The following is a 24,208-nucleotide window of genomic DNA, read 5'->3' as shown; positions in this document are numbered from 1 at the left end:
CTTTTCTCTGCATTGTGCACGATGCAGGTTTATCCAACAGCCCTGCACGCCGTACAGTGACCGTTCCCATGGGTGCTTCAGCGCTAAATGAGCTTTTTCCTTAGGAGCTAGCGGGCAGCGAGCATCTTTTTGAAGAGCCTCTCTGTCTGTGCATTCTGGATGCGGTCATTCCTGGTCTCATCTGACAACCACGATCACTGTCTCGCATGCCTGGGCTTAATCTTGCTGAGACTGCGTTAGTGGGTGGTTTATGTTCGCGATGAACATGACCACGTCGACACGCCACTCGTGACTCTCCTTTTCTGTAAAGGTTGAGTCTCCTTTCCTGTTGCCCAGCAGCTGCTGTGTATAAAAGCACAGCCGTAGGTCAGCGTGACACCTTGGGAGACCAAGGATCACAGCGTGAGCCTTCCACCGGCAAAATCCCTGTGGACCTCTTGCTTTGTGGGGAAGTCATGGCCTAACGGTTAGAGTGTTGGACTTGCAATCCAAGGGTTGCAAGTTCGAGTCCCGGGCTGGCAGGAATTGTAGGCGGGGGGAGTGAATGTACAGCGCTCTCTCCACCTTCAATACCACGACTGAGGTGCCCTTGAGCAAGAGTTGCTCCCCAACTCTTGCTCAAGGGCACTGTGTGTTCACTGCTGTGTGTGTGCTCTTTGGATGGGTTAAATGCAGAGCACGAATTCCAATTATGGGTCACCATACTTGGCTGTATGTCATGTCACTTCACTTCACTCCTCAGTGTGTCGTGTGCCGTTGAGCCACCAGCTGACACTCTAGCCACTCTAGATGGGGTTCAGATGTCGATCGCTGGATTGGAGAGAGGGCTATTATGCTCTGGATGTAAAGATGACGCGATGACGAGTTTCTCGCTTATGTGGTGTTTGCTTCTGCTGAATCTAATTCAGAGCTGGTAGCCATGCTTGCCTGGGCTGCTGCACGCTCGGACTCGTTCTGAGTGATCGCGGACTCATTCTGAGTGATCGCGGCTGGTAGATTGGTTGGGGGCACAGTGAGACACAGCAATCACCTTCCCCCGCCTCCGTACCTTTCTTTCCGGAGGTGCATGAAAAGCTTTTGCAGTATAAAAGCAAATTAGTGCCAGTATGGAAGACCAAACATGCCAAAATCTGCCTAAAGTTTTCCTCTCTCACTACTCTTGATAGTGAGACAGCCAGGGGTTTGTGGGAATTCCCCAGGTGGAGTGTGCAGTTGTTGTGTATGTCTGCAGAGTGCTGCCACCTGGTGGTTTTGTCCACGGGTCCTGTCCAGCACTTGTAAGATTACAGCATTTCTGGTTGCTAAGGCATGCAGTGTCGCTGGACAGGCTGTCTCTGCCCTGCATGCGATGGCCACCCCGCTATTTACCACGCCAAAGCACTCAAAATCCACAAGGGTAGTTCTGAGCCGGGGTTGATGCAGGAACTGTGCACAATGACTGACCGTGATGAAAGTCACAGTGCAGGCCTTCGGCCAAAAAATGTCCACTTGGTCCAGAAGCCCCCTTGGCTAAATCTTGCAGAGGTGTGAGTTGTCACCAAAGTGTACTTACTTGATTCTCCCATCTCACAAGGTGCCATTTTCGGTGACACTGTTGAGGACTGTGCCCAGCAGTTCCTCGCAGTTTAGGAGCAGGCTAAGGCTATCAAGAGCATTCCCCAATGTGCTACCAGCCATTAGGAGCTGCCTTTCAGCCTGCTTGTTGCCAAAGGTGTCTGTCCTCTGCGGCAAAAAAAAAAAAAAATGCTCCAGCACGGCCAGCTCAATCGTGATATCGAGCCCCCTGCAGGGAGACGATGCCACTCAACTCATCTCAGCCAATGTTATATCCTCCAAACAGTGGGCAAAATGACTCCTGAGATGGGAAACCCAGAAACGGAGGGGGCTGCTCTTCCCCCGGAGGAGGGCCGGGTAGGAAACTTTAAGTTAAATTTCTGTTCCACCACAGGCTTTATGGCCAGTGCAGTAAGGAGCAGTTTCCTCTAGCTCGCAAGTCGCTCGCGAGTCGTAAGAGGACATGGTTGAAGGTGTGCGACTCTAGGCCTTGCCACTCTCATCCCCCTCTTCTTTCGCCAGCGGGCAGCAGGGCCCAGTTTGAGGACGCTATGCCTTCTCACATGCCCCCTGCCCAGCCGTGGAGCCAGGTAAGTGTTGCACTGCACACTCAGACCCCACTCCGGGACACTGTGCCTTCTGGGTCAGGTCCCTGTGCTCCACCATGCTGTCTCATTGCGGGTACATCTGTGCTTCCTTTGACCCTGGTTGCAGTCTCTGGAGGCCTGACTAGTGCCTCTTGGGCAGCCTTGCTGGCTTGTTTGGACCATCAGATTTGGCTATGCGATTCCATTCGCCCGGCGTCCCCCCAGGCTTGAGCTCTTGGCCTGGGGGCAGATATTGTAGTCCTACTGGCAAAGGACGCGATACAGCCGGTCCCTCCAGCCGATATGAAGTCAGGGTTTTACAGCCCCTACTTCATTGTGCCCAAGAAAGTTAGTGGGTTATGACCAATCCTGGACCTGCACGTTCTAAACCGGGCCCTTCACAAGCTCCCGTTCAGGATGTTAACACAGGAACGTATCTTTCAGTGCATTCGTCCACAAGATTGGTTTGCAGCGATCAACCTAAAGGACGCGTGTCGGTCCTCCCCCGACACATGCCATTCTCCGCTTCGCATTCGAGGGGCGAGGGGAGAGCATATCAGTACAAGGTCCTTCCCTTCGGGCTGTCCTTGTCGCCTCGTGTCTTCACCAAGGTCGTGGAGGCAGCCCTTGTCCCAATGAGGGAAGGAGGTTTTCGCGTTCTGAAGTACCTCGACGACTGGCTCATATTGGCCCAGTACCGAGCTTAGTTATGCGAACACAGGGACGTGGTACTCAGCCACCTCAGCCGGTTGGGGCTTTGGGTCAACTGGGAAAAGAGCAAACTCTCCCCTGTGCAGAGGATCTCTTTTCTCGGTATGGAGTTGGACTCAGTCAACCTGACAGCACATCTTTTGATAGAGCGTGCTCAGTCGATACTGAACAGCCTGGAGTCATTTCAGGGCAGGAGGGTGGTTCCACTGAAACAATTTTAGAGGTTCCTTGGGCATATGGCATCCGGTGCTGTTGTCACGCTGCTTGGATTGATTCATATGAGACCGCTTCAGGGTTTACTTCATGATCGAGTACCGAGATGGGCATGGAAATGCGGCATGCACAGGGGGTCTTAGTTACCCCGTCCTGCTGCCAAACCTTCAGGCCGTGGTCAGACCTTGCTTTTCTACGGGCAGGGGTTCCCCTAGTGCAAGTGTCTAGGCATGTTGTTGTCTCAACAGATGCCTCTGCCACGGGCTGGGGTGCCATGTGCAATGGGCATGCAGCATCAGGCACCTGGACAGGTGCCTCATCTGCGGTGGCATATCAATTGGCTCGAGTTGCTAGCAGTATGGCTTTAAATCACTGCTACATGACAAGCACATACTGGTCCGGACAGACAATACTGTGGCCATTGTGTACATCAACCACCAGGGCAGTCTACACTTCCGTCACATGTCGCAACTCGCCCGCCATCTCCTCCTTTGGAGAAGCATCTGAGGTCGCTTCATGCCATTCACATCCTAGGCGAGCTTAATCGTGCAGCCGACGAGCTCTCACTTCAGCCCGCCCTTCCGGGAGAATGGCGACCCCAACCCGAGACAGTCCAGCTGATCTGGAGACGCTTTGGGGACGCTCAGGTAGACCTGGTTGCCTCCCGGTCTGAGGGGACCCTCGGCACGGATGCACTGGCACACAGCTGGCCTCGAGGCCTGCGCAAGTATGCGTTTCCCCCGTGAGCCTTCTCGCACATAAGTTGTGAAAGGTTAGTGAGGACGAGGAGCAGGTCCTCTTAGTAGCACCATACTGGCCCAGTCAGACTTGGTTCCCAGAACTGATGCTCCTTGTGACAGCCTCTCCTTGTCATATTCCTCTGAGGAAGGATCTCCTTTCTCAGAGAGGGGGCACACTCTGGCACCTACGCCCAGACCTGTGGAATCTCCATGTGTGGTCTCTGGACAGGACGCAGAGGTTGTAGGTGGTTTACCTCCAGCAGTAGTAAACACCATCACTTCAACTAGAGCGCTGAAGTGGAACCTGTTCATCAATTGGTGTTCTCCCCACTGGGAAGACCCCTGTAGATGCCCGATCATGGTAGTGCTCTCCTTTCTGCAAGATGGGCAGGAGCGAAGGCTGTCTCCCTCCACTCTCAAAGTGTATGTTGCCATTATTGCTGCACATCACAATGCAGTAGACAGCAAGTCCATTGGGAAGCACGAACATCAGGTTCCTTAGCCGGGCGAGGAGGATGAATTCTCTGCGCCCTCACCTGGTACCATCTTGGGATCTCCCCTCGGTCCTGATGGCCTTGAAGGTGGAGCCCTTAGAACCTCTGCAGTCAGTAGAGCTTAAGTTCTGTCACTAAAGACAGTGCTCATCACTGCATTGGCTTCAGTCAAGAGGGTCAGGGACCTGCAGGCATTTTCGGTCGAAGATACGTGCCTTGAATTCGGGCCGGCCGACTCTCACGTTGTCCTGAGACCCTGGCCTGGATAAGTGCCCAAAGTTCCCACCACGCCTTTCAGTGATCAGGTGGTAAACTTGCAAGCGCTGCCCCGGGAGGAGGCAGACCCAGCCGTTGCTCTGCTCTGTCCCATTCGTGCTTTTCGCGTTTACGTGGACCGTATGCAGAGCTTCAGGTCTTCAGACCAGCTCTTTGTCTGCTTTGAGGACAGCAGAAGGGAAAGGCTGTCTCTAAACAAAGACTTGCCCACTGGATAGTGGAGGCTATAGTCTTGGCATACCAGGCCCAATGTTTACTGTGTCCCCTCGGAGTGAGAGCACACTCTACAAGAGGAGTACCATCTTCCTGGGCATTGGCGCTGGGTGCCTCGATAGCAGACATCTGTAGAGCAGACAGCTGGGAGACACCTAACACGTTTACGAGATTCTATAATCTCCGTGAAGAGCCTGTGTCCTCTCGTGTACTCACCTCAGATGGCCGGTAACGCTGGACCCGCTCTGTGTCGATCATGCTCTACGGACCGGATACATGCGCTTAAGTGCTTCTCAGTTCAGTTTCCCTTTTGATGAACCATGTTGAAGTTCCTCCTGCACCCTCGGCGGTAAGGCGTGGCGGAGTTCCAGATGCCAGGTCCATCACTCGTGTGTATGCCCAAGGTCAGCCCTTGGATCCCAATTCATCAGTCACTGACATAACGGTGAACGTGACTGACAAAAACGGAACGTCTTGGTTATGTATGTAACCCTCTTTTCCTCAAGGAGGGAATGGAGACGTTACGTTCCATCGCCACAGTTGCTGTACCTCCGCTGTACGGCCAAGGCACACCGTCTCGGCTCCTCAGCGAAAAACTGAATGTGTGACTGCACACGCTCTCTTTATATACCTGTGCTGCGGGGCAGGGTGCACGATGCAAAGCTCGCACGCCAACATTCATTGGCTTGTTTTGTTAACACTCGAAGGTGATTGGGCTCTCAGGTGAGATCCCAATTCTTCAGTCTCTGACGTAACGTCTCCTATCTCCCTCCTTCAGGGAACGAGGATTATATACGTAACCAAGACAATATTAGTACACGATAAATATCGCACACTGCTTGCTCATTTACTTTCTCCTTGCTAAGCTGTCATCACAGTGTTGTTCATTATTGCACACATTTACCACAGCCACGAGTTGAGAATAAAGTTGACCAGCAGTTCTCAATTCCAGTCCTCACTCTACACATTTTGTATGTTTCTCTTATGGCTTCAGACATTTGTTCTATTTGAACATAAGTGCCCTGCGAAGTGTACAACACAGTATTATCCGCCATGATTCCAGTTCAAAGCGAATGTATATGTTCCATTCAAAGCATTGAAGTGTGCGAGACGTGAATTTAAATTGTATTTATTTACAGAGGTATATGATGTCACACTTGTCTGTGTGTGAAGACATTGTGCAGCGCAAATCCGTGAATGAATGTTCCGAAGTGAGATAAACTTCAACAGATTTCCCCTGCTCAGGGAGTAGGGAGCAATGAACACTGTGTGTAGGGACCATGTCAATGGGAACACAGTTCATGCACGGAGCTCACTTCTAACGAGCTGATTATCTGAATTAGGTGTGTTAACAAAGAGAGACATGCAAAATATGCAGAGCTGGGGGGGGCGAGGACTGGAATGGAAAACCACTGGATTAAACGTACCTGTCAGCATTGAGATTACAAAACCTTTCTTTCCATTTCTCTTTAAATAGCCTGTCTGCCCTTCCAGGTTAAATTTATGTTTAAAATCATGTTTAAAATCACCAGTAAATTGCCACAAAAGCATCAGTCACAATGCAGCTATCAGCATATTATCCCCGTTCGGCTCGAGATTCCGGCACCGCTTTAAAATGTGCCTGTGTCCCAACTCCCGAGGCGTAACATCAATGTAAATAAATGAGCAATTTGTTCCGCTTTAAATTCAAAATAAAATATTGTAGCGAATACAATTTATTTAATTTTCAAAATTATGTTTTATTTATTATTTTATATGATTGTTTAACTCATCTTGCAGGCCGGATTGGACACATCTGTGGGCCGTATATTTGACACCCCTGGTTTAAACGAACCCACATTTGATTGGTAATGATGGTCATTATTTTTACACCAGCAAGATGGCGCTTAACTTAACGTAATTATAGGTCAAACTAAGCTGCTTGCAAAAATTACCTATTGGGTCATTTTTTCGGAGGAAGAAAGTCTCAAAAAAAATTTTTTAAAGTGGTTACATCTCTTAAAAAATACTTGTTTAATCTTTTTTTTTAGAAATGTAGAAATTAATCTATTTTTATGTAACTCTTCTAAGTCAAAACAGACATGAATGTGTTTTAAGGATTAAAGCTATAAGCAGATACAAAAGCACTATCTTGTAAATCATGCAAAAAATCTATAAAACTCATGCTCTGTGTTCAACATTTTATTTAGCTGAATACCATGTGTGAAAAACAGACTGAAATTCAACTTCCAGTGGGCTGTTAAATGCTACGATTGAGTCACTGAGTCAGAGAACCAGATCTGACTGATTGAAAAGATCTCACAAATCTGACATATTTACAACAAATAGGATGGGCATCAAGATTTTCAGTGATAACTGACTTGTCCCTCACACAATTTAATTGAAAAGTCTGAAGCCTGCAGGAATGAGTCCAAGACAAGTGATATCTCTAAAATGAGTTGATTTTCGAAACAACAGCAGCTGCAACAAACAGTGAGCACCAGTACATTTGTTAACCATTCAGTTAACCATTGTGGCAGATAATATACATACAATACAAACATATATTATTTTCTGGTTGTGATTGGGCTATGTGCTGCAACAATTCAGTTTGAGAGGTTTTTTTTTTTTCAGTAAAGGCTTTATTTGATAAAGACATTTGTTACAAAAGATAGGAAAAAGCTTTTAAAAATCTCTTTTATCTCTCTTATGCACACAAGTTTTTTCTGTGAGACAGAGAGGTTTAATAATGCTGAGATCTCAGCAGATTCTCTTGTTCCTAACATAAGCATCATAAATCATCATAAATCATCCTGGTAACACACAAACACATGCTTTACAACGCCGGCCTCTGCAACAACCACTGACTTCTATTTACTGATATGTTTATATAGGGTGTGTACAGATAGACACACGACTGTAGTTTGCATAGTAATCAATGTAGGAATCCACGTTAAGTGCTTTTGTAAAATGCTGGAGTACTTGAATCTAGCCCATAAAATTGCTAGGTTCCTAAGGCAGCATCACTATCACTGTTGTGATGCTATATTTAATAATAATCTGTTATTCCCTATTTGTAGTGCAAATGGCTCTGCGTCTACAATTGTAAGAGAAGAACAATCACAAGTTAATATCTGGTAATATCGCCATGATGAAATTACAAATTGTTGTATAAATATCAGTAAATAAAGGTTTATACAATACATACCATAAAGTATTTAATGTTATTGAGAAGTAGGTGTGGGGTTAGGTGCTCTGATAGCTATGAAAGTATGAATAATAATACACTTTCAACTTTTATTCTTTTTTTATAAATAAAATATATAATTTCACATATGCAAAAAATTACATGCAAATAAGACCAGCACAACAACACAGTTTGTTTTAAGTGCAAAAGGGCTTAAAAATTCACATTACAAATTATTATTATTATTATTATTATTATTGAACCTGAAAGTTAACTGTTGAGGAATTTTAACTTACAACAAAAATGGAAGAATATTTTTTAAGATAAACTGTACAGTTAATGTCTGCTTGAGTGCTGCTGTCATTAAAGCAAAAATAAAATACCAAACTCTAATTCACTCTCAAATTTATTTATTTCTTTTTTCTTTTCTTTTTTTTATGAAACGTTTCACTCACATTGTTATGTTGATAATATAATTTGCAATGACGTAACACATATATTTTCACTTGTGTCCTCAGACTGTTGGACCCCACTGTACTGAAAAGGTCACATCATACATCAACACAGACATCAGGCAGATTCATAAAAATCAGAAATGCAGAGCACACAACACCATCCAGGCACACTCCTTTCAGAATACTGCAGTGCACCACAACAGGGTGGAGAGACAGAGAGAGAGAGAGAGAGAGAGAGAGAGAGAGATGGAGAGAGAGTAACAAATGTGAAAATGTGAGTGAAGGCAGATAAAGTGGAATTGAAATAATGATGAGATGTGGCAAAATTGAGGAAATAGAAAAAGGCAGAGGACAAAAAGTGAAAAACAATGCAATAGAAAGAAAGAGGGAACAATACTGAGAGAGAGTGGTGAACACTGAGAGAGAGAGAGAAAAGAAAATGAACAGCAGTGGTGGAAGAGAGCAGCGCACCTTTCTCCACAGTGTGTCTGTCTGCAAGCCGTAAAAGGCCCATTCTGATTAATGTACTTTATAATGAGTTAGCATAGGCAATTACTGCACATGCTGAGAAGTGGGGAAAAAGTGAGTGAGCAAGAGAAAGAGAGAGAGAATGTGTAGAATGGTTTTCAAGCATGCAACTCCTTCTACTATATATAAATATATACACTACCATTCAAAAGTTTGGCATCAGAACAATTTTTTATGTTTTCTAAAGGAGTTTCTTATGCTCATCAAAGCTGCATTTATTTAAACAAAATACAGGGGAAAAAAATAATATTGTGAAATATTATTATGATGTAAAATAAGGTTTTTTGTTTGTTTGTTTGTTTGTTTTTAAATATACATTCATATCTCATTTATTCCTGTGATGCAAAGCTGAATTTTCAGCATCACTCCAGTCTTCAGTGTCACATGATCCTTCAGAAATCATTCTAATATGCTGATTTATTATCAGTGCTGGAAACTGTAGTGCTGCTTAATTTTTTTTTTTTTTTTTTTTTTTTTTTTTTTTTGAATAAATGTTGTTCTTTTTAACTTTTTATCTTTTTATTCATCAAATAATTATGAAAAAGTATCGCAGTTTCCAAAAAAAATATTTGGCAGCAAAACTGTTGCCAGCATCGGTAATTCTAATAATAAATCAGTATATAAGAGCATTAGAGTAATGGCTGATGGAAATTCAGCTTTTAAGTATATTTAAAATAGAAACCATTATTTTATAATGTAATAACATTTTGCAAGATTACTGTTTTTTCTGTATTTTTGATCAAATAAATGCAGTAAATAAGTAAAATTTATGTTTACTTATTTTACATTTTTTTGAAAATATCCTGAAAAGTCTGAAAAGGTTTGTGAGTTTCTCCTATATTAATATTCATATATTATTTATTTTAGGTATATCCCCTTTAACTATATCCCTTTTGACAATCAATCAGTCAATTAATCATTCAGTAAATGAATAAAAAAATTGTTTAAAAAACACTTCTGCAAACTTTGAGTATGTTACGGAAATAATATATTTTAAAAGAATATTCTTAAGTGTGAACTGAATGTGATGCTTTCAGACAGTAGTATATGCATTTTTTTACAGTTAAATAAAAATGTAATATACAGTGGTGGCCAAAATTATTAGAACACTAGTATTTTCGCCAGCTAAAAAAATAATTTTAAGTCAGTTATTTCTATCTTTCGATGTATTGTGTCATTAGGAAATATCAGTTACATTTCCAAACATTAATTTTGCCATTAATTGTAATAATTGTTAAAGTGCAAGGTATGTGCACTTACAGTGTACAGACCCAAGAAAATACTAATATAAGTGTGACCACCCTACATATAGTTTGGGTCACATATTAAATTATTTATATATATTTCCTTTTTATTTTTACATATGTTCATTTCTATTTACATCTATATATAAGTTTTATTTTAATTACTTAAATATATGATGAGTTTGCACTGAATAGTTCAGCTGCATTTTCTGAACTCTGGGTGGCAGTTGAGAGAGTAGAGTTACCATGACAGCTGCAGCGCATCCTCAGACAACAAAGAGGACCGTTAAGGAAACAACTAATTCTTGTCTCTCTCTCTCATTTAATGTCAAGTTGATTACTGCTTACAGTCTTCCCGACTGTCCGGGACCTGTAACATAAGGGTACTGTATCTAAATGGACTTTACATAGGTTAAGTTTAGTTTCAGGGGTAGGTTCAGGGTTAGTATTTAGTTTTGAGGGGTTTTTAAGCAGAAGAAATAAGATTATAAAATTAACTGTGTATACCATCCCTTTAACAGCATTGTTTATGGTTTAAAGGAAAACGCCACCGTTTTTCCATATTCCACTATGTTCTTCCCTAAACTTAGATGAGTTGATATGTACATCTCCCATCTCAGTAGTTACACGAGTAAGTATGGTAACACAAAATAAAACGTGGCGATTTCCTAAGCGGAAAAAAATGGTAACTATAATGTATGGTGGAAGAACACTTTGCAGAACTTCGACCTCGACGCAGTAACATCATCACTCCTGGGGAGATATATCCAGATATATCCGCTTAGGAAATCGCCACGTTTTATTTTGTGTCACCATACTTACTCGTGTAACTACTCATGTAACCATCTTTAAATAGGGAAACATGGAAGTGTTTGGTGGCTTCTAAATTCATCCCTGTTTGGATCCTAAGGAATGAATGGTGCTAAGCTAAACACTAGCATAGTGGTGCTGCACACTACAGCGATTGAGCACATGCACTGAGATGGGAGAGGTACGTATCAACTCATCTAAGTTGAGGGAAGAACATACTGGAATATGAAAAAAATGGTGGCGTTTTCCTTTAAAAATAATTAGAAATTGTGTATCAGCATGACAAGTATTGTATCTCTCAACTCATCTCAAAAATCAAACTGCAGCAAAAATGAATCAGCATTGAAAGAAGTGTTACATATGCATGACATGTCTGATAAATCTACTGTCCCAAAATGCATAAAAAAAAATAAGGTCCATTCCCTGGAACCCCTAAATCTTTAACAATTTAATCTAGGCATTTTATAGAAACATAATCTTCTCCACCGTTATTCACTTTACTAACCTAGTTAATACTTGCAGTGCTACAATGTTGCACTATAATGGAAGACTAACCATGATGGTGAGTCTCGTTTTCTGTGATTGTACAGTGTCTGGGACAGGAATGAGATTGGAAATGTTTCATGACATTGTACTGGCAAAACAAATTGAATGCAGTTAAATATGAGTCACCATGCCTGTGAGATCAAATGAATTTGCTCAATGTAATGAGCAGATCTGTGTTGCCTATGAGCTAGAACCACAAAACACAAGACCCTGAAGAAGGGAAAGGAGACGTCACATCGGTGACCGACGAATTGGGATATTGCTTCAATAGACCAATCTATTTCGAGTTTAAACTAAACGAGCCAATGCACATTGGCATGCAATTATTTCATCCAGCTGCCGCTGATCACAGCGTGAGTATAAGAAGGCAGTAGGTGCAATGCATACCAGGTTTTTGCTGAGGAGCCGAGCCAGCGACCGGGCCGCTCAGCGGCGGTACAGAAACCATGACGACGGGACGTGACATCTCCATTCCCTCCTTCAGGGAACGAGGGTTACCATACATAACCGAGACATTCCCTTTCAGTCGGTCCACTCTCGACATCACAACGAATTGGGATCCCTACCAAAGTGCCATGGGTGCTGCCCCTTCCAGTGCGCTGTGCAAGCCGCCCATGCCCCTATTTGGTGTAGGCCGGGGTTCGGAACAAGTAGTTCCACTCACCACTGTCAAAGCACTACCTCACTGGGTGAGATTGGATAACACTGGGAAAACGTACCCATTCCATCCTGCCCAAAGGAGTTTTCAGAAGCAAATGCATATATAGCATCCTTTAGGTGTATATGGAAAAATTTGAGGTTATTAAATCCCCCTTGGGAAGCCAGAAGTCTGCCGGGGAAACACAGGCTCTAAGGCTATACCGTGGACTATACACATACGAGTACCGCTTAGGTCTCAATCAGTCTGAGTGGGCCAATACAGTGCCACTAACAAGACTTGCTCCTCGTCCTCCTGGACTTTGCACAGTGTCTGTGCAAGAAGGCTCACTGGGGGAAACGCATATTTGCGTAGGCTCCGCGGCCAGCTGTGTGCCAGTGCATCCGTGCCAAAAGTTCCCTCGGTCAGGGAGTAGAACAAATGGCAGTGAGAGGTCTCTGGAGAAGCAAACAGGTCTACCAGAGCAGCTCCGAATCGTCTCCAAATCAGCTGGACCGTCAGGGGATGGATGCAAGATCTGACCACGGGGTGAGGGTTTGACAACAGGCCGGTATAACTTTGACCCGGTGAGCGCTGCTCTTCCAGGCCCACCTCGGGACTCGGCCATAAAGGCAGTGCTGGAGCGGTCTCATGTGTAACAGGCCAAGCGGTGTAAGTGCCGCTGCGGCCGCCATATGTCCAAGGAGCCTCTGAAAAAGTTTCAGTGGGACCGCTGTCCTGCCCTTGAACATATTCAAGCAGGCTAGCACCTACCGTGTACGTTCCTCTGTGAGGCGCGCTGTCTGTTCAACCGAATTCAACTCCATACTGAGAAAGGAGATCCTCTGCATCGGGGAGAGTTTGCTCTTTTCCCAGTTGACCCGAAAGCCCAACAGGCTGAGGTGCAAGAGCACCAGGTCCCCGTGCTCGCACAACTGATCCCGAGACTGTGCTAGAATAAGCCAATCGTCTAGATAGTTGAGGATGTGAACACCCTGCTCTCTGAGGGAAGCAAGAGCCGCCTCCGCAACTTCCGTGAAGACACAGGGAGACAGCGACAGCCTGAAGGGCAGGACCTTGTACTGATATACCCGTCCTTCGAACGCAAACCGCAGAAATGGTCTGTGGCGTGCAAGGATCGACACATAAAAGTCCTTCAGGTCGATTGCTGCAAACCAATCTCGGGGATGTACGCACCTCATATTGGCTGGAGGGACCGGCTCTATCGCGTCCTTCACCAGTAGGACTGCGATCTCTACCCGCAGAACAGGGGCATCGGACGCTTTCACTGTAGTGAAGCGGATATCGATGAACTTGGGGGACGCCGGGCAAACTGAATCGCATAGCCGAGACTGATGGTCTGCAGAAGTCAGCGAGACAGGCTGGGTAGTGTTGACCAGGCGCTTAGAAACTGTACATGTGGGACCACCGGAACCCAACCATACCCGCAGTGGGGCAGTGAGGTGGAACACAGGGACCCAAATCGAGCGGCTTTTTGAGCATACCGGAGTGTAGTGTGAGTGTGGGGTGCAAGGCTCACCTGGTTCCACAGGTTGGCAGAGGGTGCATGAGTAGGGCCTTCGTTGACTCTCCCAAACCACCCGCTGCTGTCATCTGGCAAAGAAGAAGGATGAGTGAGGTCTGGTGCTTGGCCGACCGCAACTCTCTGTGCCCTCCTGGGACCCAGAGATAAAGGAAACTGCTCTTTTGCTGAGTATTTGGGTACCATCGGCCGTGAGGCCGACGGCAGGAAAAAATAAAAACAAAAGATTCTCCACCTGGCCCTCCTCTGGGGCAGGGAGTGGTGTATTCACCATCTCCCGAAGAGCAGATCCCTCCATCTCTGTGTCGCCTGTCCCAGGGCCACTTGCTCTTGCATTTGCCACCAGGTTTGGCGGGGGCCTGGACAGGCGGGGCGGCCCGTCCACTGCCGGCTCCACAACTCTGCTTTGCTGGAGGCTGCTGTGGCGTGGGAGTGGGGGCAGACAAGGGGGCCTGCCCTTGGCGACGAGCAGGCTGGGGCACTGCAGCCGGCAGAGGGGTGGAGGCAGCAGCTGCCCGCCGGGGCAGGATGTGTCCGATTGCCTCAGTCTGCTTCTGGGTGGCCGAGAACTGTTGGGTAAAGCTCTCAACCGCGTTGCCGAAGAGGCCGGTCTGGGACACAGGGGCATTAAGGAACCGCACTTTGTCGGTGTCCCTCATGTCTGCCAGACACTGCCATAGATGGGGCTCTTGGACCACAAGCGTGGACATCACATGACACAGAGAACTTGCTTGACCTTTGCCACTCGGAGCGTGAGGTCAGTGGCGGTTCTGAGTTCTTTCAGAACTTCCGGATCGTGACCACCCTCGTGCAGGTCCTTCAGTGCCTTGGCCTGGTGCACCTGCAGTAACGCCATAGCGTGTAAGGCAGAAGCAGCTTCCCCGCAAGCCGCATAGGCACTGCCGGTTAGACCAGACGAATGCCTACAGTCCCGGGCTGTAGCGATGTAATTGTTTCCTAAGTCCGCCTCTTTCTGGCGTGGAGATCCGGTACTTCCTTCCCGGGCTTGTAGGCATACCACTGCCGGTTTCTGGCAGTAAAAGGTGCCGTCCATGACTTGGTGAGCTCATCATGCACTTCTGGGAAGAAAGGCACTGGGGTGGGCCGCTGCCACACTGAGAAACCAATTATCCAGCCTCGAGGGCTCAGGACGCGGTGGAGGTTTCCACTCGAGCACTACCCTCTCTGGGGCCCGGGAAAGCATTGCTGCCATCTCCGGATCCGGATTCATGCTTTGCCACCGTCCCAGAGGGTGGCAGCATGGCTGAATCTTCATCCGACAGCTCTCCCTCCAATGCTGAGACCGACATCTGGTCGGGGGGAGGTCCACTGGATACCACTGGTATGCTCTTTGAAAGAGGGCCCAGCGCATTCTGTGGGTCGCTCCACTGGATCGTAGGAGCAAGAGGAGCGATGGTCCCCAGAGGATTGATTCCATGCGGGGTTTGCCACCACTGTGACCCTCAAACCACCCGTGCTACTGCCGGAAGTGGTTCTCGTCTGTCCGCCAGAATGAGCGGGAACATAACTCATCCACGAAAGTCCACCTCCGCGTGCTTGATGCCCAGACACGTGAGGCAGTGATTGTGACCATCACCCGGTGCCAGGTAACAACTGCACCCAGAAATGCACGGGTGAAACAGCATCCTTATAAGGATGATCCGTCGTCATTATAAAGACGCAACCGTGGAGCTCTTTTAGAGGAAATTGCTCTTTAGGAAATGCTCTTTTAGTGCTGTGGCGCATAGGGGAGGTGGCTGCTTGCAACATGACAGGGGGTAGTTGTAGCCTGAAGTGCGCAATCAACTCGACACTGGAACGACCCCCGCTGAAGCACAATCTCACCAACACAGGAAGTCCTAGAGCGTGCTGAACTCATAGTTCACAGCAGACACAGTTGAGCAGAACGATACTGTCGCTCTGCTCCAAAGCGAAAAGTTGGTATGCATTGCACCTGCTGTCTTCTTATACTCACGCTGTAATCAGCGGCAGCTGGATGCAATAATTGCATGTCAATGTGCATTGACTCGTTTAGTTTACACTCAAAGTAGATTGGCCTATCGAAGTGATATCCCAATTCGTCGTCACCGACGTGATTTCGAGAGTTACCGACTGAAAGGGAAGCCAAATATAAATCTTCAAAGAGTTGGAGTACTGGTCTTGTGGACTGCTCTGGAGGTTTGGGTCTTGGGTTAAATCATGGTCTAATTTTGGGCCTCAAGGTTTCTAGTCTTGGTCAGGGTCTGAGGGGGTCTGCAATTGGTCTGGGTCTTGGGGGTCTGGTTTTGACTCCATCCCTGTATAGACACACTCATAGAGGGAACTGAACTCTTTCTACTTGTTCTCTTATCACTTACCCACTGTTGTACTGAATGTGCATTTGTAGTGTATTTCAAATCTTAAAAGTATATTTACTGTATATGCAGATAATATATTATATTAAATAAAAGGCCACTTAAGTGTTTCTAAAAAGTTATATGTCTTTAAAAGTTATAATGTCAAATTAAAATTATGTATACTAGTACATTTTAAATAATTATGTTATAATATTCTTTTGTCATACTTGTTTTGATGTCTTGGTGTACTAAATTGCAACTTCATCATTACAAATGTTTAATTACAAATATGTAAATGCATGACATACAAGTTTCAACATGACATTGAAATTACATTAAAGTGTATTTTAGTTTATCATAAATGCTTTTCAGTACATATAGCAGTATACACTTTCACAATATTTCAAAAGCCAAAAGAAATCATTTTGAAAATATGTGTAAAAAATGTACTTAAGTCCTGGTTAAATAGGTAAAAAAAGAAAAAGCACTCTTAAATTCAGCTGATGGCTTTAGACATGTTGGCTAAACATTTTTGTTCATATGTTGTCTTGGATAAGTGTTAGAGATTTAATGTTAATCTTAGTTATGGATTTTGTGTTGGAATCAGAGGTCAGTGTCTCTGACCTGTTTGATTTCTTATCGACTAGCAATCAGACCAGCTCTGGATCACTCACTGTTAATTGTGATCTTGGGTAACTGAGAGAAGTACATATTCAAAGATGCTGGCCAACATCTACCCAAAGCCAACTGAACAGAGGGACCCAGTACAAATTCAGTTTTTCTTTGCCCATATTTTGTATCATACTTCTCACTGGCCAAAACAGAAGCTAATCTTTCTTTTTTTTTTACTTAAAAACACATTAAAATTCCAGACATGTATTTCCAAGTCAACGTTGAAAGTCAGAGAGCTAATGCCTGTGCAGTACTGATTTATTGCAAAAGTCTATATTTGTTTTTTCATGGTTACAACCACATACTTGAGATCTGAATTAGATTAGTTTTACATATAAATACATAATACAGTACACAGCGTTAATTAAATATTTCACCCTCAAATGAAAATTCTTTCATCATTGACTCACCCTCATGTTTTTCCAGAACATATAAGAATTTTGTTCACTTTCAAATTCTAAATGAAGGTATTTCTAATGAAAAAGATTTCTGTCCTTCCCTTGAATGTCTATTCGCCCAAAACATGCATGTTGCGCTGTTGCGCTGTTGTATTATAAACCTTGTTTCAGATCATTAAAAATATAGTATATTAATCATATGGAAACCTTTTATTCTGCTTTTTGTCCTTTTTGTAACAACTTTTGTTGTATGGGAAAAAAGCAACACAGACATTCTTATGTGTTTCACAGATGAAAAAAAGTCATATAGGTAACGGACAGCACTAGGATGAGACATTTATCACAAATTATAATTTTCATTGAACTAACCCTTTAAAAATGGTGCATCATTGTGAGATTAATTAGTGAGATTTTTTCAAGTTACACTGCAATTTACAGTGTAACACACTACAGTTAAAACTATAATCAGGTGCTCAACACATAAAAATAAATGTACAACAAAAATTACTACAACATATTCAGTTTTTAGTTAAAACTAAAACATGAATTTAAAATGCACTTTAACACAAACCTTTAATTTCACATTATTACAAAGTGCACTTTTTAAAAGAGTACTCAAGAGTGTTAAGAAACACATTGATGTCTCTCTAACACTTACAGTAACTGGCCTTGTATTTTATTTAAATTTTATTATCCTCAAGTACAGTAAATGTACTGTACATTGAAGATATGAGGTACACTACAAGTGCACATACAAAACAATTAAGTACACTTCTTTTTCACAAAGGGAGATCTGAAACCTAATGTTCACAACACTTCTAGTGTTACTTGAAAGCATGCACGGCACCAACAAACATCCATTATATCTGCACAATGACAAATGCACGTTAAACATGTGAATCTCTGCAAGCCACTTCAACTCTGTAGGAACTGAATTAAAAATCTAACATATGGTTTGTGACTCATTTTCTGGCTAATCCAGAGCGCTTGCTAAGGACATTGCTGTATAACCTCTCGCTATGACAAGCACAACTGCGGTATTCACAGATTATGTACCATCAGATGCATATGTTTCTTAATGGCTTCCATCTCCCAGTGCATGAAAATCAAATGGTAGCTTTTCAATCACAACAATTAGGGGTCATTAGCATAATTATAGCTGTTGTTATTTTGAATGTCATTATGTCATTAATAGCATTACACAGGAAGTATATTCTAATGTGTTGGTACACGTCTTGAATTTGAAAAAAAAAAAAAAAAAAAAAAAAAAAAATATTATATATATATATATATATATATATATATATATATATATATATATATATATATATATATATATATATATATATATAATAAATTGCATGTGGGTGCATTTGTGAGGGGATATTCTGAATAACATACTACATACTAATTATCAGTTTCACCAGGAAAGAAAACCAATATTTTTGCACACAGTGTATGCTGTTTAAAAAATAATAGGCAGCATGCAGTGAACACTGCGCAACATGCAGTAAGCAGTATGCTAGTATTTTATTCTGAACATGCTGTTGAGCAGTGAGAAAGAGAGATGAGAAGAAATGAGAATCTCTTTACCATAACCGCTATCTTTACCTTGACCACTAACTGAAGTTACAGTGCTTTTGTGTCTCTATTAATTAAAAACTGAGATGACAGTTTAATGAGAATACTCCACAAAAACAATATTTTTCTTTTCACCTGCCAACTTTCACCCTCTGGCTAACAATCTCCTGTCCTTTATACACCATTGGCACAGTTGCTCAATAGAGATGACTCCAATAATAACACAATGTAAACTAGATTTAAAAAGTTCATTAAAGCAAACTTTGATGTTGGCTTGAGTGAGCCTGGCCAAAAGTTTGAACTAGTTTAAAAAGATTGAATTCTGAAGGTTTTAAGGCCATGCAGTTTATCAGACAGTCAGACTATGATAGAACAATAGATAGAATGATAGAACGATATATTAAATGAACTATAAAATGAACGATAGATTGTTAGTGGGTTATAGAAATAAAGATGATAGATAGATAGATAGATAGATAGATAGATAGATAGATAGATAGATAGATAGATAGATAGAGATTATGGCTATTGCTAGGGTGGATAAGTAGAAAGATAGATGGAAGTTTAAAAGCATATCAAATGTCTAGTGAGTGTTTCTTAAACCGGCATAATAAAAATCCATCTCACTTTCCAACACTCTCCACCAAACCTGTACTGTGTGTGTGTGTGTGTGTGTGTGTGTGTGTGTGTGTGTGTGTGTGTGTGTGTGTGTGTAAGTGACACCTAGGAGGAGCCTCTCCACTGTCTGTCTAAAAAGTCAAGTCCACATGACCACAAGGTGAACCACACAGAAAGTGAGCGTCTGTCCAACATAGAATGGCCAAGCTGAGTTTGCTTTAGGTCCAGGTAGATCCAATAGAGTGATGTGCAGAAAAGTGGAAGCTCATTAAAAATAATGGCTCAGCAATCTCTGAGAAAGGGCTGTGAACAATCCGTGGGTAGTCTGAAGCTGAGATTAGCACAACACACGCTCACACAAACATATTTCACAGTGAAGCAACATATTCAAGGAGAAAAAATGTGATGCTGTACTGGATTTTATCCACCCAGCATTGATTAGGTCATGAAAAGCTGGCATTTATAAAATAATGAAACCAATCAGAATGCAAGTTTGCAGTGCAAGAACTACTAGCCCGTTGAAACAAGGACTCATTTCAGTGGCTGAACACTTACAGCTTAATCATGAACAGTTACAGAGAAATTTTTCCTTTAGAATAACATGCAGTGATGAATCAGGCACGCACACACACACACACACACACACACACACACACATACACATAAATAGTTAAGCTGCAGTAGAGAACTCCATCATACAACTGAATGCTTACATTTCCTGAAGAATATGCCACAATTTTAGACTGTTGTGAGTGACTTCCAGAGTGTTGCTACGCTGTTGCTAAGGTGTCTGGAGTAGCACGTTGCTGCTGTGTGGTATTTTTTTTTTTTTTTTCTGGCAGGATGTTTTGCTGTTGCTAGGTGGTTGCTGGATGATTGAATATTTCTAATATTCCGGCGCTTACACTGTAAAAAATGTTTGTAACTTTTAATTACCACATATAAAAATTTTTTTAAAAAAAATCTAATGAATTAATATCACATTTGATGTCATTTTGCTGTAGCTAAATACTGTCAAATACATGGGTTTTGCCAATAAAAATTATGAACTGCCAATAATATAATATAATTTACAGTGAAAACAATAAAAGGACATTTCTAGTGGTCCCTAGAAATATATTTTCTTTAAATAGTTTTCCTTCTTATTTTTGTTAGCAGTAATGTACACTAGGTGTTTTTTGTTTTTTTGTTTATCTGTTATTTGGTTCATGTTTATGCATTATTTTAGTGATGTGTGTTACCCTAATGGTGTTTTATCTTTGTGTTTGACCATGTTTATATATAATAAATATTGGCAATGTTTTATAGGCAGGCCTAACTGTAAATCGTCATATGGCTTAATATTTTACCACCTACATTATTATGCCTATTATCAGTACATTTTAAGGTAAAAGCAGATTATGATAGTTGATTAATATTTAACATTATATTAATTCTTGAAATGCACTTAAGAGTTGTAAAAAATATACAGGCACCAATATGCCATCCTTTATAAACATTGTCAGTTTTGAAAGTGAATTTGCTGTAAATTTGACAGTATATCTTTTACATTGTAAATATGGCTTGAAACCACACACTTATTTTTATCATCTGCCAAATCCAAATCACAAATCAGATTACTTAATAATAATAAATAATAATAAAGAAGCAATTTATTATTTTGGCAACTTATGTCAAGTTGTCCGTTTTATGCAACAACTAATTCTGTGTCATGGTATAAGAGCTTATCATACTATATAATATATTGATATGTACTAACACTAAAGGCATTAGATGACCTAGTCAATAATGCAAGCAAAAGAGGCGATTCCATGCCTGCCCCTGACATCCAGTTTGCCATTCATTCAGCTCAGCCATAACACATGCACTGAAGTGAATACACACGCACTCAGTATTAAAGCGGTTGTCAGTGGGCCCTTATGAATCTTTAAAGAAGCCATAAAACATCAGACAGCACAGAATAACCCAGTCCTGGCCTAAGCTGCCACCCAACAGGTGGTGCTACACACATACACGCCACTTCCACCTGTCTCACCTGTATTTCATACTACTGTGTCGTCCAATAGCCTCCTTCATGTGGGCGTGGCCTTGAGGCACTGGTCGGGACCCCGCCACGTCCCGTGTTTTGACCAAGCTCTGAGTGGCGTAGTTGCCATTTCCCCCCTGTCCGCTCCCTCTGTCTCCTCCACCTCCACCTCCACCTCCTCCTCCTCCACTGCTGCTGCCCCCTGGTGGAGGGGCAGTTCGCAGGCCACACAGCCGGTCCTCGCTGCGGCTCTTCAGATTATGCTCCGTACAAGCGAATGAGACCTGCATCCTGACCTGCTCTCACACACTTGTGACACTTGTGTGTTTGAGTTTATTAGACTGAATCACTTTTGGTGTGGTAACAACAAAGATGTTTATGGGAGTGTCTAATAGATAGATAGATAGATAGATAGATAGGTGCACAGGGCCAACCTGTGCTCAAGTCAGGTCTTGCACCTGCTGGCACCAACTTGTAGCTGTTGCCAGGAGGGCGCGCGTCCAAACGCAAACCTTACGCGGTGGGGTGCGTGTTTATGTCGCCAGGCAAAAAGTCGCGACTGGCTGTTGTCCAGGCCTTTAGTGTGCCGCTGCGTGCACAGTCTGTTTATGCAGTCGCCCACTGCACTTGAACTCCAATACCCGGATCGACGCAACTTGAAGACGCTCCTCTCCGTGTTGAGGCATTCCTCTGCTGAATCCGGGTGGTCTCTCTGTGCGAGGCGGGGGACCTCTTCAAAATGCGGAACTACCCATCCACACCGGGTTTCCACTGACGGGATGCGCAACAGCCGGTGCCGCTTCACCTAATGGCACTGAAGCCCAGCTACGCGGCGGTCGAACGCGACTACAGGGACGCGCGTATGCGCGCACGCTTGTGTTCACACGCGCCTGGCCATCTCCTCGTCTACAGTCGTATGAACACAAATTCACGCACACAATCACTCTTTCACGCGCTAAGTGGTGATGGTCACTATCTGACACACAGCGCACCCTCACGCGTTCGACACAAGGCAGCAAATGTCGCGCTGTTTTTCTGGCGCGTAATTATTGCCATGGTGATCATCGCATGCGATCAAAAGAGAGTTTGACAGCTCCGCGGTGTCCATATTCCATCGTCAGATCTCACTGTAGCAGCCGATGTGTCGCATCTTGAAGGCGGTCTAGCAACGAGGCTGTCGATGAAGATGTGAAGGGAACTGTGCATCCGTTCAGAGCGACAGAGCCATCAAACGCGAGACTGCCAACTTAGAACCCAATGAAACCCTCTGTGATCCCCCACCCTCTCTCTCTCTCTCTCTCTCTCTCTCTCTCTCTCTCTCTCTCTCTCTCTCTGTGTGTGTGTGTGTGTGTGTGTGTGTCGGATTTTCATTGTGATTAATGTGTGAATTGAGCAGGACCACTGCGGAATAATCACGTTATTGTTTGGGTTAGGGCTAGACACACACACATAAACACTCACACATTCCTCTGTTGCATATGCATAGGCAGCAAAGCAAAAAGGTTCCAAAGGTTGAGAATGAAATACAAATAATAAATAAAAAAAAACATTTAAAAATATGTACATTTCCCTATACAAGTAGACCAAAACAGGAGTTTACAAATCAGGATTCTGCCATTCAGACTCTCAGTCAAAATTCTTTACTGATAACACTGTAGGCCTATATTAGATCTTAGCAAATGCATCACTTTATTTTCAAACCAATAAAAGACCAACATTTATCAATTAAAACAGAAATATGTATATACAAAATATCCAGCATTTTTATATTTTTAATGAAATTTGTATATTTTTACATATTGGTGCACAGACCTTCTCAGTACATTTAAAATTTTGAAAGTCGAATATTTTCCAACTATCTTCAAATTGACTAAAAACATAAAAACACACGAGAAGGCAAGGGAAATATTTAAATCACATTAAATTAAAATGTAGTGACAGATCTTTTTCTCCATATGACACATACAAGTGTAAAAGATTATCAAAAAAAGAAAAAAATGCAGGATGGGGGCTTGGTTTTTTGCATTGGTTGTTGACTGGATGTTGCAACGTGGGTGTTGTACTCAGACAGATGAGCTTGCAGGGATGCTGTATAAGTGGAAAAATAACTGGAGATGTCCTGCATGAGGGAAGTCTGACATTTCACATTTCACCAGAAGGGCCAATAATGACATTTTGATTAAACATTACAAGGTCAAAAAAAAAACATATGCATGGATGAATTGTTCACATTAACATCTATAATATGCACTCTGAATAGAGAATTTCCATTTTGATACTTACTTTAAGATGCCATTACAAACGCAAACATGTGAACAATCCAAATACTTAAACACAAACTCTAACTCACACACACTTTGAACCAAACTGCAAGAACATTCTTTGCCAAGTATCTCAGTTGATCATAAACCAGTACAATGAGTGAACTGTAACCCTGCTGACACAAATATGAATAACAAAAAACATGCTCTTGGCTCTCCTCACAAACTGCTTAAGAAGTCCAAGGGGAGTTTTTAGAGCCAGATGGTTGTGCTGATGGATGCTGCTCTCTGACCACAGATACAGGAGACAAAACCTCAAAATGATTCATACCAAAGCATCCTGAATAATGCTGAATCCATGTGAAACTTCAGTTGTTTCAGGAGACATGTAAGCATTCCTACATTCTGAATAAGGGGAGTTTATATGTTGTTCAACTGACTGTTCAAATTGAACAACATTTGTACACTGTCATGCAGCTATAGCATGTTTTTCAAAGCTGTACTGAGTGCATCAAGGAGCACAGAGACTGCTGCCAACCAATCAGAGCGCGGCAGTGCAGAGGAGGCAGCCAATGACAGCGCAGCTGTGGTGTGCAGTG

At 43.1% G+C, this 24,208-nt stretch overlaps 1 protein-coding gene across 1 annotated transcript in view; it reads right to left on the bottom strand.

The window, feature by feature from the left end:
- The window catches only part of LOC109082700 (voltage-gated potassium channel subunit beta-3), a 41,024-nt gene extending 18,377 nt beyond the window's left edge, over positions 1-22,647 (bottom strand). Inside the window, exon 1 of the mRNA XM_042725113.1 lies at positions 21,358-22,647. Coding sequence (XP_042581047.1) covers positions 21,358-21,638 — 281 coding nt within the window. The 5' untranslated portion in view covers positions 21,639-22,647. The remainder of the gene's footprint in view (positions 1-21,357) is intronic.
- Positions 22,648-24,208: the final 1,561 nt, after the last annotated feature.

Source organism: Cyprinus carpio, chromosome B5, assembly GCF_018340385.1.
Source record: "Cyprinus carpio isolate SPL01 chromosome B5, ASM1834038v1, whole genome shotgun sequence".
Classification (NCBI taxonomy): domain Eukaryota; kingdom Metazoa; phylum Chordata; class Actinopteri; order Cypriniformes; family Cyprinidae; genus Cyprinus; species Cyprinus carpio.
The sequence above is the reverse complement of the archived record's forward strand: the minus strand, read 5'-3'. Positions and strand labels throughout refer to the sequence as shown.